The sequence below is a fragment of the Geotrypetes seraphini genome, chromosome 10 (genome assembly GCF_902459505.1).
Source record: "Geotrypetes seraphini chromosome 10, aGeoSer1.1, whole genome shotgun sequence".
Classification (NCBI taxonomy): Eukaryota; Metazoa; Chordata; class Amphibia; order Gymnophiona; family Dermophiidae; genus Geotrypetes; species Geotrypetes seraphini.
Genome location: NC_047093.1, coordinates 130,207,612 through 130,223,561, shown reverse-complemented (window position 1 = coordinate 130,223,561; position 15,950 = coordinate 130,207,612). Strand labels below are relative to the sequence as shown.

Genomic DNA, 15,950 nt, shown 5'->3' with positions numbered 1-15,950 from the left:
GATGGCAATGAGGAAAAGCACCTTCCACATAAGAAATTTGAGTGAAGTTGTGGCAAGAGGCTCAAATGGAGGTTTCATGAGGGCTGATAGAACCACATTCAGGTCCCAGACGACTGGAGGAGGCTTCAGAGGTGGTTTGACATTGAAGAGGCCTCTCATGAACCGGGAAACCAGGGGATGAGCTGTAAGAGGTTTTCCGAGGATAGGCTCATGAAACGCAGTGATGGCACTGAGGTGGACTCTGATTGAGGTCGACTTGAGGCCAGTGTCGGAGAGAGAGAGCAAATAGTACAGTACAGTTTCCACCGCCAGTGAGGTGGGATTGTGATGATGAAGGAGACACCAAGAGGAGAACCGGGTCCACTTCTGATGGTAACATTGGAGGGTGGCCGGTTTCCTGGAAGCATCCAAAATACGATGGACAGGCTGAGACAGATTCTCTGGAGAGGTCAGCCTGAGAGAAACCAAGCTGTCAGGTGGAGCGAGGACAGATTGGGATGTAGTAGAGACTGATGCTGCTGTGTAAGTAGAGTAGGAAACACAGGAAGAGGAATGGGCTCCCTGGAGTTGAGCTGAAGCAGGAGGGAGAACCAGTGTTGGCGAGGCCACCGAGGGGCGATGAGGATCATGGTGGCTCTGTCCCTGCGGAGTTTGAAGAGCGTCCGCAACATCAGAGGTAGGGGAGGAAAGGCATAGAGGAACCGATCCGTCCAGTCGAGCAGGAATGCATCCGGGGCCAGACGATGAGGAGAGAAGAGTCTGGAACAGAACTGGGGCAGCTGATGGTTGTGAGGAGCTGCAAAGAGGTCCACCTGAGGTGTGCCCCAGAGAGCAAAGATGGAGTGGAGTGTGGGAGGATCCAGGGTCCACTCGTGAGGTTGAAGGATGCGGCTGAGATTGTCGGCCAGGGAGTTCTGTTCGCCCTGGATATAGACAGCCTTGAGGAAGAGACTGTGGGCCGTGGCCCAGGTCCAGATGCGGATGGCCTCCTGACAGAGGAGGGGAGATCCGGTGCCGCCTTGCTTGTTTATGTAGTACATGGCGACTTGGTTGTCTGTGCACAGGAGAAGAACCTGAGGGTAGAGAAGGTGCTGGAAGGCCTTGAGAGCATAGAACATGGCCTTGAGTTCGAGGAAGTTGATGTGATGTTGACGCTCCTGAGGGGTCCAGGGTCCCTGGGTGCGAAGATCTCCCAGGTGAGCGCCCCATGCATAGGGGGAGGCATCTGTGGTTATGATCATGGAGTGAGAGGGTAGATGAAAGAGTAGACCCCTGGAAAGATTGGAGGAGTTCAACCACCATTGAAGAGATTGCCGAAGAGACGATGTCACAGAGATGGGATGAGAAAGAGGATCGGTGGTCTGTGACCATTGGTTGGCTAGAGTCCACTGAGGTGTCCTGAGGTGGAGTCACGCCAGAGGAAGTACATGGACCGTCGAGGCCATGTGGCCCAGGAGGATCATCATCTGCCGAGCTGGAATGGAATGATGAAGGAGCACCTGACGGCAGAGGTGGAGCAGAGTTCGATGGTGGTCGGAGGGGAGAAATGCCCTCATTAGAGTGGTGTCGAGAACTGCTCCAATGAACTGAAGTCGCTGTGTGGGAAGCAGATGCGACTTGGGGTAGTTGATCTCGAAACCCAAGAGATGGAGGAACGAGATGGTGTGATGAGTGACTTGAAGTACAAGCGGAGACGTAGGTGCTTTCACCAGCCAATCGTCCAAGTAGGGGAACACCTGAAGGTCGTGAGACCTGAGGAAGGCCGCCACCACAATAAGGCACTTGGTGAACACTCTGGGCGATGATGCGAGGCCAAAGGGTAGCACTTTGTACTGATAGTGATGGTGCTGTATCTGGAACCGTAGGTAGCGACGTGAAGTCGGATGGATTGGAATGTGAGTGTAGGCCTCCTTGAGGTCTAGAGAGCATAGCCAGTCGTGGTGGGAGAGAAGAGGGTAAAGCGTGGCTTGGGAGAGCATTCTGAACTTCTCTTTGACTAGACACTTGTTGAGGTCCCTGAGATCGAGGATGGGACGAAGGTCTCCTGTTTTTTTGGGGACCAGGAAGTAGCGGGAGTAGAATCCCTGACCCCTTTGGTCCGGAGGTACCTCTTCAATGGCATTGAGGCAAAGGAGGGATTGGACCTCCCTCAGGAGGAGGGGGGTTTGGGAGGAGTGAGAAGCAGACTCTACGGGAGGATGGTCTGGTGGAAGAGTCTGGAAGTTGAGAGAGTAGCCGTGGCGAATGATGTTGAGGACCCACTGGTCCGAAGTGATGACCTCCCAACGGCTGAGGAAAAGCTGAAGACGTCCTCCGATAGGTTGAGGGAGAGGCAGCGATGGTGGGAGAATGGCTATGCTCTGGAGAAAAGAGTCAAAAGGGTTGAGACGGCTTAGATGAAGGAGGAGGTTTGGCAGGTTGAGTCTGTGGGCGAGCCTGAGTCTGATGTTGGTGGCGAGGACGGCGAGACTGTTGTTGAGGCGGATTGAGAGGTCTGGCCGAGAAACTACGCTGGTAAGAAGACTGTTGTCTGTAGGGACGAGCAGGTGGAGTCTTCTTTTTAGGTTTGATCAGAGTGTCCCACCTGGTCTCATGTGCTGAGAGTTTCTAGGTTGTTGAGTCCAGGGACTCTCCGAAGAGTTCATCGCCCAGACAAGGTGCGTTAGCCAGGCGGTCCTGGTGGTTAATGTCTAGGTCAGAGACTCTCAGCCATGCCAAACGGCGCATGGCCACCGCCATGGCAGAGGCGCGAGAGGTCAGCTCAAATGAGTCGGAGATGGAGCGAACCATAAATTTCCTGAGTTGGAGGAGGCTGGAAATTTGTTGCTGGAACAGAGGGACCTTACATTCAGGAAGATATTTCTGTAAGGAGGAGAGCTGTTGCACCAGATGCTTCATGTAGAAGGAGAAGTGGAAGGTGTAGTTGTTGGCTCTATTGGCTAGCATGGAATTTTGGAAAAGGCGCTTACCAAATTTATCCATGGTTTTTCCCTCTCTGCCAGGAGGGGTGGAGGCATATACACTGGAACCCTGAGATTTTTTCAAAGTAGATTCCACCAGGAGGGACTCGTGGGGCAATTGAGGTTTGTCAAACCCTGGGATTGGGATAACCCGGTACAAGCTATCCAATTTACGAGGGGCTCTGGGAACAGTGAGGGGAGTCTCCCAGTTCTTATAGAAAGTTTCCCGTAAGATGTCGTGGACAGGCAACTTTAGAAATTCCTTGGGAGGTTGCTCAAAGTCTAGGGCATCGAGGAAAGCCTGAGACTTCTTAGAGTCGGACTCTAAGGGGATGGAAAGAGCTGCTGACATTTCCCTAAGGAATTTAGAGAAAGAGGATTGCTCTGGTTTGGAGGCGGTGTCGGTCATGGAGGGTTCTTCGTCGGTTGACGAAGCGTCCTCTTCGGTACCGTGAGGGGAGTCTTAACACAAGTCTGGGTCCCTAACGTCGGGGTGCGTACGTTTGGACATCGGCGTGGAGGGCTCGGCATGGCGGGTCTTTGAGAGAGATTTGCCTGAGCGCACCGAGGCGGTACCGGGTGAGGAAGACCGATGTCGTTCCTGGGACCGGACAGGGTCGGCAGTAGCACGGGTATGCACCGTAGGTGTTTCGGCCAAGAGCACCGGCATGGAGGTATTAGTCGGTACCGAGGGGGTCGACACCGATGGGACAGTGCGAGGCTCGGACCGGTCCTGTACCGGAAGGTGCGGTGCCAGCAACGCCGGCAACAGTTGTTGGAGTTGTTGTTGCAGCTGCTCCTGTAACTGTGTTTGGAGTATGGCTGCGATGCGGTCATCCAGGGGAGGCACCGGTACCGCTTTTTTCTTCTTCGGTACCATAGGTGCCGCTCTACGCTCCGGTGATGAGGAGGCCGATGATGAGGCGCTCACCGAGATCGGAGCGGAGCGTTTGCGGGGCCGGTGCGGCGCCGGAATGGCCGGTATCGCAACCGTGGCAGGAGGGCGCTCAAGGGAAGTGGAAGGCTTCTTAGCCGGCTTACCTGGGCCCAACGACCCCGAGGAAGGGTCCGGTGGTGCCGACTTTTGGGGTGCCGTCGACGTCGCGGCAGGTTCCAAGGCAGATCCGGTACCAAACAAAATATTTTGCTGGATCTGCCTATTTTTCAAAGTGCGCTTTTTAAGCGTAGCACAGCGGGTGCAGGTGTCAGCCCGATGCTCTGGACCCAGGCACTGGAGGCACCAATTGTGCGGGTCTGTGAGAGAGATCGGGCGTGCACACCGCTGGCACTTCTTAAAACCCGGTTGAGGGGGCATGAAGGGAAACACGGCCTCCGCAAAATCAAAGCCGGAGGCCTGTATGGTGACAACAGGCCCCGCCGGGGCCGGCTCGAAAAAATAAAGAAAACTGGACGAGTTTTTTTTTTTAAGGAAAAATAAAGTAATCCAAAGGGAAAAAAGGAAGAAATTCGGAAAAAATACGCGAGCGGGAAGGCAAACTAATGATTTCAACGGCCGTTGAAAAACATGTGACTTCTTTGCTCCGCGGAAACGAAGAAACTGGGGACCATGCACTCCTCCGTCGGGCGGGGAGGCACTCGCGCATGCGCGGTGCGGCCAACTAGAACTTTCTAGTTAAAAAGGTCCGTACCGGGGCTCCGTCGGTGACGTCACCCATACGTTAAGAATATGCTGCCTGCTTGTCCTGGGATAATAACTTCACCGTATATTTATTGTCTGGAATGTAAAGGTAACTTGACCGAATATGTATCGTCTAAAATGTAAATGTAACATTAACGAAATTGTAACTTCGCTGTAAATGTACAGTCTCTTCTCCTGTTAACCGCATAGAACTTCCATGGTAATGCGGTATACAAGAATAAAGTTGTTATTATTATTATTTATTATTATTATATAGTGCTAGATTTGGCCTGCGCTTCTCTTTTTTTTTTTTTTTTACTCATATGTATGCTAAATGGAATAATATGCAAGGTTATCTCTACTTATTTGCCATTTTGCTATAGCAAATGCTGGGAGATTCCTCTTCCTGAGAGGCCCTTGTTAATCCTCTTACACCCATCATACACTGTTCCACAAACGGAAAATTGTTTGCTCCATATGCAGTTTGTATTAATTCTTTTTTCTCTCTTTTACGAGACATTTTTTTCTACAACCTATGGCATTACAGCTATATTCACTGCTTTTGTCTTGATTTAGAGTCTAATTTCTTTACTCATTCCACCGCACTATGGCATATTCTAGTTTAGTGTAAAACTTATTTCTTTGAATGAACATGGTCTTAGATACCCAATTAAAAGAAAGAAAATGAATCCAATGATTAGGATGCAACAGGAAACCATCTTTTGAATGTTAAATCTGCCATAAAAGATGTCAAATGGATTGAGAAACTATGAGTCTCCTTCTGATGGTAGGAAAAATGGAGTAGTTATGCTATTGTTTTAATTACAGACCTTACTGGGAAAGTGGTCGAGGAAACAGTTGTGAAATGCAGTCTGGAATGCCGTAGAGGAAAAATAAGTGCTTTATATTTATTAACAGATGTCTTTAATTGCAAATTAAGGGGTAGAGAATGCCAGAGAGAAAGTGCCAAACTGAAAAAGGAGTTTTGATTTGCGTCAAGATGGGCATGGCAGAAAGAAGAATTTGGATCTTTTTTTTTTTCTCTCTGGGAAGAAAGAAGCAGGGAATAGGGTATGAGGTGTCAGGCTCTCTAGCATTTGGATCTTTTCCAGATAAGCCCCGCCACCCCAAAAAAATTATAAAAAAGAGGCACGATGTGTATAAAGTAAAGTGGGGGGGGTCCCCCCCCACTCCCCACCCCGGTCGGAGCCCTTAAAAAAATGGTCGACAGTTTATCCCATTTTTTTATAATGTTAAGTTTCATATCCTCTTTTTTATAATCTTTTTTGGGTGCTCCGACGGGGGGGCGAGGGGGGGGGAACATCGCGCCGCGTTGTGGGGCCTTTGTGCTGAGAACTTCACTGGTTAAGGTGGCGTGCGCTGGCAAAAGGTGGCGGGGCTTAACTTTCGGCGCGTCCACTTTTTTCCATTAGTGGCGGGGGGCTTATCTGGAAAAGATCCAGCCGGATCTTTTCCAGATAAGCCCCGCCAAAAAGTTAACCCCCGCCACCCAAAAAAAATTTTAAAAAATAGGTGCGATCTGTAGAAAGTAAAGTGGGGAGGTTCCCCCCCACACACCCCCGTCGGAGCCCTTAAAAAAATGGTCCAAAGTTTCCATCTTCACTGGTCAAGGTTGCGTGCGCTGGCAAAAGGTGGCGGGGCTTAACTTTCGGCGCATCCACTTTTTCCATTAGTGGCGGGGCTTATCTGGAAAAGATCCTAGCATTTTTGGCTAACCAACTCAACGTGCTGACTTAAGGCCTCTTTTACAAAGCCGTGCGGCAACGGCCCCGAAGCCCTTTAAATCTCTATGGGCTTCGGGGCCGTTAGCGCAGCTTTGTAAACGAGGCGGTTAGTATTAGAACCTTATAGGCTATTCGAAGAAGACAATATTCTGTTGAGAAGAGGGGTAGACTTCTCTTCTTTTGTTGTTTTGCTTTGACCTGATGCTGTTCCCTCCTTTCTTCTCATCCTCCTTTGGACTTTTAGCCCATTGAGGATGGGATCTGACATCAGCAGACTTCATGTGTCTGATTTTCTTCCCTCCCAGTGTATTTCAGTCATTGCAACCGCAGCCCCCATTGCTAAAGGCCGCAGTTGGAACTGTGCAGTTATTGGCCATAGATCGATCCAGTAGGTATAGGGGAGTGTGTGGCCTAGTGGTCAGAGCAACAGCCACAGCACCCTGAGGTTGTGGGTTCAAACCCTGTGCTGCTCCTTGTGACTTTTGGCAAGTCGCTTAGGCCCAAATTCTGTAACCTGCGCCTAATGTTAGGCACCTATTACGGAGGTGCCCAACTAGATAGACGCCTATCTAAATTGAATAAAGAGCTCAATTAAGCTTTTTAATCAGCACTAATTGAAGCGTAGGCGCCTATCAAGAAAGAGCGATTCTGGATATAGGGATTGGGGAGAACCAAGATGGCGACTGAGAGCAGGACGCGCTGAGCTGCTTGCCCCAGAACAGCGTTCGTTCGGAATAATTTCTAGCGGTATCCACTTACCGCGATGACTAAAAGACGGGGCCAGAGTGCTGCCTCTGCCTCGCGGCGTCCTGGAGCTCCGGGTCTTGGAATATACAAGATTTTCTGCGGCGCATGCAGGAGGTCATTGTAACGTCGGATGGCGGCCTGCTGAGGACACAGGGAGGCGAACCCGTGGTGGATACTCCTGGGCCCGATACTACACTAAGCCCCGATGTTAGGGCACCGCCCCCGCAGCCTCAGATAACCAGCTCTCCCAGGGGCGGGGAAACCCCGGATTCAGAGGTTTTCTCCTCTCCAGAGGCAAGGAAGGATCTACTGGAGAGTTTGGAGGTTGGGGCTCACTTTTCAAGGGCCCCCATGGAGATATCTGGGGGAATACCATCTCAGAACGAGGGGGAAGGACAGAAGGCAAGCCCCGAAGGACTTCAGAACGGTGAGCACTTTACATTCACACAAACTCCAATTGTATTGATTAAACTTGCAGAAGTGACTTTAGATTCCATTTGGGACTTAATGGCTGGTTTTGTTAAAAATATTACTCCTACTTTTTAAGGAACATAATAAAGAACTGAAGGATTTAAGAAATGAAATGAACACTTCTAACTCATCCATTCAAAAAATAGAAAAAGAAATTATAACATCGAAACAATTGCAAGAGACTTTAGTTAAAGACAATATTAACCCAAGGAAGAAGATTGAAATGCTTGAGAACAATTCACGTAGCAACAATTTAAGGTTAATCAATTTTCCAAGACTTGAGTTGGTAACACCTAGAGATATGCTTAAGAGATATCTAGTGGAAAATTTAGAGATACCTGAAGAATCATTACCACCATTTTCACAGGTTTATTATTTGCCTGATAAAGAACAAAATCAACAACAAAAAGTAAAATCTTCAGATCAAGAACCCTTAAACATCTCACAGATTTTAGAGACATCTGAGAAGGATTTAGCATCACCAGCCACTATGATTATTACTTTAGCTTTGCCAATTGATAAAACATGGTTGTTAAAACTTTACTTTAAAAATAGACAAAAAAGTTTTCTTGGTCACAAAATACAAATGTTTCCAGATTTGGCACGGGAGACACAAAGGTACCGCCGTGAATTTCTTCTTTTGAAACCTGGGGTTTTATCTTTGGGGGCAACTTTTTATTTGAGACACCCGTGTAAATGTATTGTGTGTTACCGTACTCTCAAATATGACATGCAGCTCCTGATTGGTGAGGCCCGACTTTAGTGCAAGAAGAAGCGGTCGGAGCATACCGTGAATGTTTTCCTTCACTCGCAGGTACTCCGGCTGCTCTCTCTCCTGCCTCTCCTGTCTCCCCCCACTGGATTTCTTGCCTCGTGCACACACAGCTGGTCCGAGATTCCTCGCTGGAGTGTGTGCCTCCTGTGAGGTGCCCGAATTGCATGCTTTTCTGTTCAGCGTTCTTCAGACTCGCTGACGGGCCGGGCAGTGGCTGCCGCTGCTATGTTGCTGCATATCCCCACGTCTCCTCCATGAGAAACCATATTCGCGGTTTTTCAAGATTTGCGGTTATGGTCATAATTTTCCCTTTTTTTTTTGCATGCTGATCTTTGTATATAGCTAGAGGATATGTGTTTAGACGAGGTGTCATGACGTCAGGTTTTGTGTGATTTGTGCTGTTTTGATGGTGTTTCATCTTGTACTTTATGCTTAAAAATTTTAATAAACACTTATGGGAAAAAAAAAAGTTTAAATTCTTAGCAAAAGCAGCAATGTACTTATCTTAGTAGCTGTGACCTGGGATTTCATGAAAATGCTGACATACACTCAATGCTAACAGAAAAATGCAAAGCACAGTTCCATGTCCATAAGCAGCAATCTTCATACAGTCTTCTCCCAAGCCCAACAGTGGTCCTGTTTCGCAATATGCTATCTCAAGGGCAAGGCAAAACATTCAAAATAACCAGTCAGCCAAAATAGAAGAAAATCCCAACAAAAAGACTCACTGATGTGTTGGGATTTTCTTCTATTTTGGCTGACTGGTTATTATGAATGCTTTGCCTAATCCTTGAGATAGTTTTTTGTTCAAACTATGTGATTTATTTTCATAAATTGTTACAAACTGTTGCAGAAATCCATACGTGTATATGCTGCCACATCTATAGAGGTAACCAACATTTGCTGAGATCAAAAATAAGGCCCAAGACACAAGCTGGCCTTTTCCACCGATAGATCGAGAAGCCTAATGGGGAAGGGAATTAATATCCTGTTTACAAGTAACGTCAACAGTGAGACAAAACTGGTTTAGATTTTGTCCCACAGACAAAAGGTGACATAGGAAAAACTGACAAAGGTGGTAAAATGAGCAGGGATAGATAAAATTCTCTCTCTCACCAGCCTCACCAACACTACATTGGTCACTGCTCGTCTATTCATATCCAGCTCATCTCACCCATCCAATACATCACATTGCCTCCCTTCTCCTCTGACCCCCCACCTTCCAATCTCTTTCCCCATTTGTTATTCTGTTTTCTTCATCCCATCTATCTCATCCTTCTCTCTCCCATCAGCTCTCCAGTTCCTCTATCCCAGCCACCTTATACTCCCATCCATACACATATTCCTCTCTCTCAGAGGTTCTCAACTCAGTCCACAGGAGACACCACTGGTCAGGTTTTCAGGGTACCCATAATACATATGTATGAGATAGATTTGCATACAGTGGAGGTAGGACATGGAAATCATCCTCATGCATAATCACAGTGAGTATCCTGAAAACGTGACTGGCTAGGGGTCTTGTTTTCAAAAAATAAAAATGTCCCAAAAATGGCATAAACCAACACTTGGATGTTTTAATCATCAAAATGGCCAAGTGCCGATTTTTGAAACTAAGTTTTTAGACATCTTGCAGGTCATTTACCTTCCAGGACATCTAAATGTTAAAGGCCTGTGTTAGGAGTGTATATTTGGCAGCATTTGGGTGGTCTTGCAAGTGGACATTTTGCAAGGATAATCAAACATTTTCCAAGACAACCGGGAATCCATTTAGACATCCAGAGGTAGACCTGTTGACCCCTTCCCACCCCAGATGTGAAAGAAACAGTACAATTGCAGATATTATGGGACATCCTAGTAGAGGAGCAAGCAGGTGTCTGTATTAGTCTGGTGGGCAGTGTATTGAACCATAGAGAGGGAGATCCAGGACCATATCGCACTCTACTCAATACATTTATGGTGGAAGTTGTGAGCCCACCAAAACCTTACTGTACTGCCATACAGATGACACTTGCAGCCATAAGGGCTATTAGGGTGGTAGAAAGATGGGTATAGTAGGTTTTGGGGAAGTTTTGGAGGGCTCACCATACACTATAAGGGGGTTATGGTAACCTGTGTACCTGGCACCCTTAATGTGAAGCTCACAGCAGTGCCCACCTAAGGTACTCCACTGCTCTGTAGGCATGTCTGTATAGCTAGTCCATTAAAATGCTGGCTCCTCCCACACCCAAATGGGCTTGTTGATTTTTTTTTTAAATGGCCCCCAAAAGACAGATGTTTTAAGGGCTAGGACATCCAGACTGGTCATTTTTGAAAAAGAAAACGTTGAATGTCTTGCAATTTCAAAAATGGTCCTTTTGCCACCCCAAGTTTTGGACATCTTGCGGGAGACATCCAAAATCAGACTTAGACGTCCTATAAAACACGGCACCCTACGTGTGTGTCCAGAGGATTAGGTTGAGAACGTCTACTCTATCTCATCCACATCATCCCTATCTCATTCACCTCATACACTTCTCCTTCGGTATTCGCGGGGGTTAGGGGCAGAGCCAGACCTCGAAGTGTGAAAAACCGCGAATAACTTCTCGTCCGGCTCTGACCCACCCCCGACTCACCTGGTGGTCTAGCGGGCTTACAGGGCAAGAGCAAACTTCCTACGCTCCTGCCCCGTGCAGATCGCCAATAGGAAATGACTGGTGTGAGTTCCCGTAGTCTCTCGAGACTACGACGGGATCCCACGGCAACCATTCAATGAAATATGCATTGAAAGCAGCGCATGCACATAGATCTCATGCATATTCATTGGGGAAATCCCAAAAACCCGACTGGATTGCGGCCCTCGAGGAGGGACTTTGAGACCCCTGCTGTAAACCGCTTTGTGTGGTTGTATACCAGGGATCTCAAAGTCTCTCCTTGATGGTCGGAATCCAGTCGGGTTTTCAGGATTTCCCCAATGAATATGCATGAGATCTATGTGCATGCGCTGCTTTCAATGCATATTTCATTGGGGAAATCCTGAAAACCCGACTGGATTCGTCCCTCAAGGATGGACTTTTGGGACCCCTGATCTAGGCTCTTCATCTTGGTTGGATCTAGAGCAGGGGTGGGCAACTCCAGTCCTCGAGGGCCGCAATCCAGTCGGATTTTCGGGATTTCCCTTCCTCATGCATATTTATTGAGAAAAATCCCAAAAACCCGACTGGATTGCGGCCCTCGAGGAGGGACTTTGAGACGAACCCCCCCCCCCCGGATGTAAACCCCTTTGAGTGCGGTTGTATAACTCCAAAAAGGAGGCATACATGTCTCACTCCCTTCCCCTCGCTACACCCAACATTTGCCTTCCCGCTCTCCCATCTTCACCCCCCCCCTTTCTCCCTCCCAGCCTCATCCTACCTCACCCCACCCCTGTCTCCTATCCCAGTGATTCCCAACCCTGTCCTGGAGGAACACCAGGCCAATCGGGTTTTCAGGCTAGCCCTAATGAATATGCATGAGAGACATTTGCATATGATGGAAGTGATAGGCCTGCAAATTGGCTTCATGCATATTCATTAGGGCTAGCCTGAAAACCCAATTGGCCTGGTGTTCCTCCAGGACAGGGTTGGGAACCACTGATATACAGGACATGTCCTTCAACGGAGGCTGTTCACAATAATGCTTTAATAAACTTAGCAACTGAGCTGGATCTGAATCACATTTGATCAGGTGAAAAATCTTTGCGCCATCAGGTTGCATGCACTCAGCCAATCAGTCTTCTAGTCCTCTTCTTGAGTGAGCAGACCTATGAAATGAGCTTGTTAGATTCTAAGACAGGGGTGGGCAACTCCGGTCCTTGAGGGCTGGAATCCAGTTGGGTTTTCAGGATTTCCCCAATGAATATGCATGAGATCTATTTACATACACTGCTTTCAATGCCTATTCATTGGGGAAATCCTGAAAACCCAACTGGATTCCGGCCCTCGAGGACCGGAGTTCCCTACCCCTGTCATATACAGCAGTGATTCCCAACCCTGTCCTGGAGGAACACCAGGCCAATCGGGTTTTCAGGCTAGCCCTAATGAATATGCATGAGAGACATTTGCATATGATGGAAGTGATAGGCCTGCAAATTTGCTTCATGCATATTCATTAGGGCTAGCCTGAAAACCCAATTGGCCTGGTGTTCCTCCAGGACAGGGTTGGGAACCACTGTCCTATCCATCAAACTTATCTATTATGTCCCCTCTGGTCCTCCATAGGTATCCCAGCCCTCTTTTTTTTTTTTTTTTAAATAAAGCTTTATTGATTTTCAATTAACTGAACATAACAAAACGCACTATTCATGACACAAGTCCTACATATCCTGTCACGACATTACCTCTTTAAATAGCGGGCATCCTCCGTCTGCATTCTGTGCGTTATTTATTGCGCGGGGGGGGGGAGGGTAAAGCGTCTAAAACACCGCTCCGCCGGCAACAAACTCGCGGTTACCCGGGAGAGCCCGGGCTCCTCCCACACTGCACCGCGCTTCCGCTAGCGCCGCTCTCTCCGCGTAGGAGCTCGGGGGGGCGTGTCCGGAGCGCGCTCGTGCCTGCGGTGCCGGCCGGAACACGCGCGCGCGCTCGCGCATCTTTGGTGATGAGTTCACGGCCGCGGCAAAGCTTGTGGGGGAAAGGGGGCGGAGCGAGGGTCGACGTCGGCGGCGTGAAATAATTCCGCCGCGGCGTGGGGGGGGGGGGGGGGAGGGAGAGGGCCGGCGCTTGCGCACAACAGCAAGCGAGAGCGGGTTGACGCCGCGCAGGGATGAGGCGCGAGGGGCTGGCGGGAAAGTTGTTAATAGCAACAGCAAAACAGATGCTAACGTCTGTTCTTCAGCTTACAGTTGTTTTGAAGGAAGGAGGGTGGTTTGAGGAGTAGTTTAAAGCGGGGATCAGGGTTTTACTTCAGTACTCTTTGTTGATTTGGGGGTAAATCACCTACCATTGGCCCACAGAAATTTGAGGAGAAGGGAGATTATTGCCTCTAGAGCAGGGGTGTCAAAGTCCCTCCATGAGGGCCGCAATCCAGTCGGGTTTTCAGGATTTCCCCAATGAATATGCATTGAAAGCAGTGCATGCAAATAGATCTCATGCATATTCATTGGGGAAATCCTGAAAACCCGACTGGATTGCGGCCCTCAAGGAGGGACTTTGAGACCCCTGCAAGGGTGTCAAAGTCCCTCCTCGAGGGCCGCATCCAGTCCAAAAATTCTTCGAAAAAACACAATTTCAGCTCCTAATCCTAAGTATCCTAGACTACTGCAACATCCTCTACCTCCCCTGCCCTGCAATAATGATTAAACAACTACAGACAATTCAGAATACAGCTCTGAGACTCGTCTACTCACTGAAACATTACTGAGGCTTTCATCAACTCACATTGGCTTCCAATCCAGGAAAGAATACAATTTAAATTCTACTGTACACTATTTAAAACTATAAATGGAGACAGTCCAATGTACCTAAACGACCGTCTCTTCCAAACTACCTCTACCAGGCATAGAAAAACACACACCCCATTCACTTACCCCCCAATCAAAGAAGTAAAACGGAAAACACTACGACGGCCTACTACCCATTCAAGCAGCAAAAATAGATAACCAAATCTCCAACCTATTGGTAACAACCCCAGACTACAAGATGTTCAGAAAGGAAATAAAAACTATACTTTCAAGAAATCCCTTTAATAAGGCTTAATACCATGAATACCCCCCTTCTTACCATCCCCTCCTCAACCCCTGATCCTTCTTATCCCTCTCTTGGAAACGATCTCTGATCTAACTTTGTAACCCTTCTTCCATAACTCTTTTTGTAATCCGCTTTGAACCGAAAGGTAATGGCGGAATAGAAATCTGTAATGTAATGTAATGTAATTTCCCCAATGAATATGCATAAGATCTATTAGCATACAATGAAAGCAGTGCATGCAAATAGATCTCAAACATATTCATTGGGGAAAACCTGACTGGATTGCGGCCCTCGAGGAGGGACTTTGACACCCCTGCTCTAGAGTAAATTATTGAGGCGAAGGCTGGAGTTAACTACCTAAGAAAGCAGAAGATATAAGTCAGTGATCTCAAACTCGTGACCCGCCAAATACTATTTTGAGGCCCTGGGTATGTTTATCATAATCACAAAAGTAAAATAAAACAGTTTCTTGATCATATGTTTCTTTAGCTATAAATGACAATATTATTATTAAGACTTAGCCAAAAGGAAAGATTTATACACTATAAAGAGTTTTACCTCATGCAAAATTGTCATTTCTTTAATAAGACATTAACTATTTTTTTTCTGAGGCCCTCCAAGTACCTACAAATCCAAACTGTGGCCCTGCAAAGGGTTTGAGTTTGAGACCACTGATATAATCAGTGGTATATCAGTGGATAACTAGGGAGTTGTTGAACCCACACTAGAGGGAATTGTAACGGGCGAGATAACATGACCACATTCTGGCCTGCATTGTTGGGGGGAAAAGGATCACATGCCATTATTATTTGCCATTATTTTTTAATATCCGTGAATAATGGTATGGCTTAAAACTGATGGGTTAGAATAAACGTATTGTGGCAGGTATATATTTAAGGACAAAGCCAAATTCATCACCGTAGTCAGAAGTTTTAGGATAGTATCTGGTTTCAGAGTTAATATAGGACAAAGAAAGACAAGTGAGATTTTGCAACTCTTCCTCTGTGATTTTTTTTGCCTTTCAGCTGGGAAGGGTCTCTCCAAGCTAGAAAAACCGAGGTGAATTCATAAAATGTTGGGTTATTAAAAATTAGAGGTCTATTGATGAAAACCATTGATTAGTTCAGCTTAGCAGGGTTTAAAAATGGTTTGAATAACTTCCTAAAAGAGAAGTTCATAAGCCATTATTAAGATGGACTTTGGGAAATCCACTGCTTATTCCTAGGATAAACAGCATAAAATATGTTTTATTTCTTGGGATCTTGCCAGTTACTTGTGATGTTGGTTGGCCACTGTTGGAAACAGGATACTTAACTCGATGGACCTTCAATCTGATCCAGTATGGCAACTCTTATGTTCTTAATTTAGGGGTTCTTAACTTTTTTTGGTTCCCACACCCCTTCACAGCTCCTTCTTAAACCACAAATCCACTAGTGACTACTTCTATAGTTACATTGGTCACTGTTAACCACTATCACTACTGACTGCTAGCACTTAACTGCCTTTTACTCTGTCTAGAACATTCTTTATATTGGTTCAGATTTCAAGACCCTGGTTGACCTCTTGGTGCGAGCACCACCCGTTAAGAAGTCCTGGTTTAATTGTGTAAACTTAACAGCTGCATACAGTCAGTAAGCTTATATATATTGTCAGCCTACCTCTTGGATTTTTCCTGAAGGAAAGGAAGAGAAATCCTTCCCACTAATAGCTTTCTTCCTCAGGTGGCGGCGTCAAGTATTTGGAGACCAATAGATCCTGCCTGAGGGGATTCCTGCCAGGTTGACTCCAGGCTCAGGGACATCTCAAAAGAGATGCTACAAAATTTATGGCTGGGTACAGGACAATGCCTACTATATAACTGTTGCTCATCTTGAACTACCACTGAAAGGTATGCACTAAGTCTAAAATTCT

General features: G+C 47.1%; 1 protein-coding gene across 1 annotated transcript in view; it reads right to left on the bottom strand.

Annotated features, from left to right (window-relative positions):
- The window catches only part of KIFAP3 (kinesin associated protein 3), a 151,070-nt gene extending 138,083 nt beyond the window's left edge, over positions 1–12,987 (bottom strand). Inside the window, exon 1 of the mRNA XM_033961530.1 lies at positions 12,692–12,987. Within this exon, the coding sequence (XP_033817421.1) occupies positions 12,692–12,723 (32 nt within the window). The 5' untranslated portion in view covers positions 12,724–12,987. The remainder of the gene's footprint in view (positions 1–12,691) is intronic.
- Between the last annotated feature and the right edge of the window lie 2,963 nt (positions 12,988–15,950).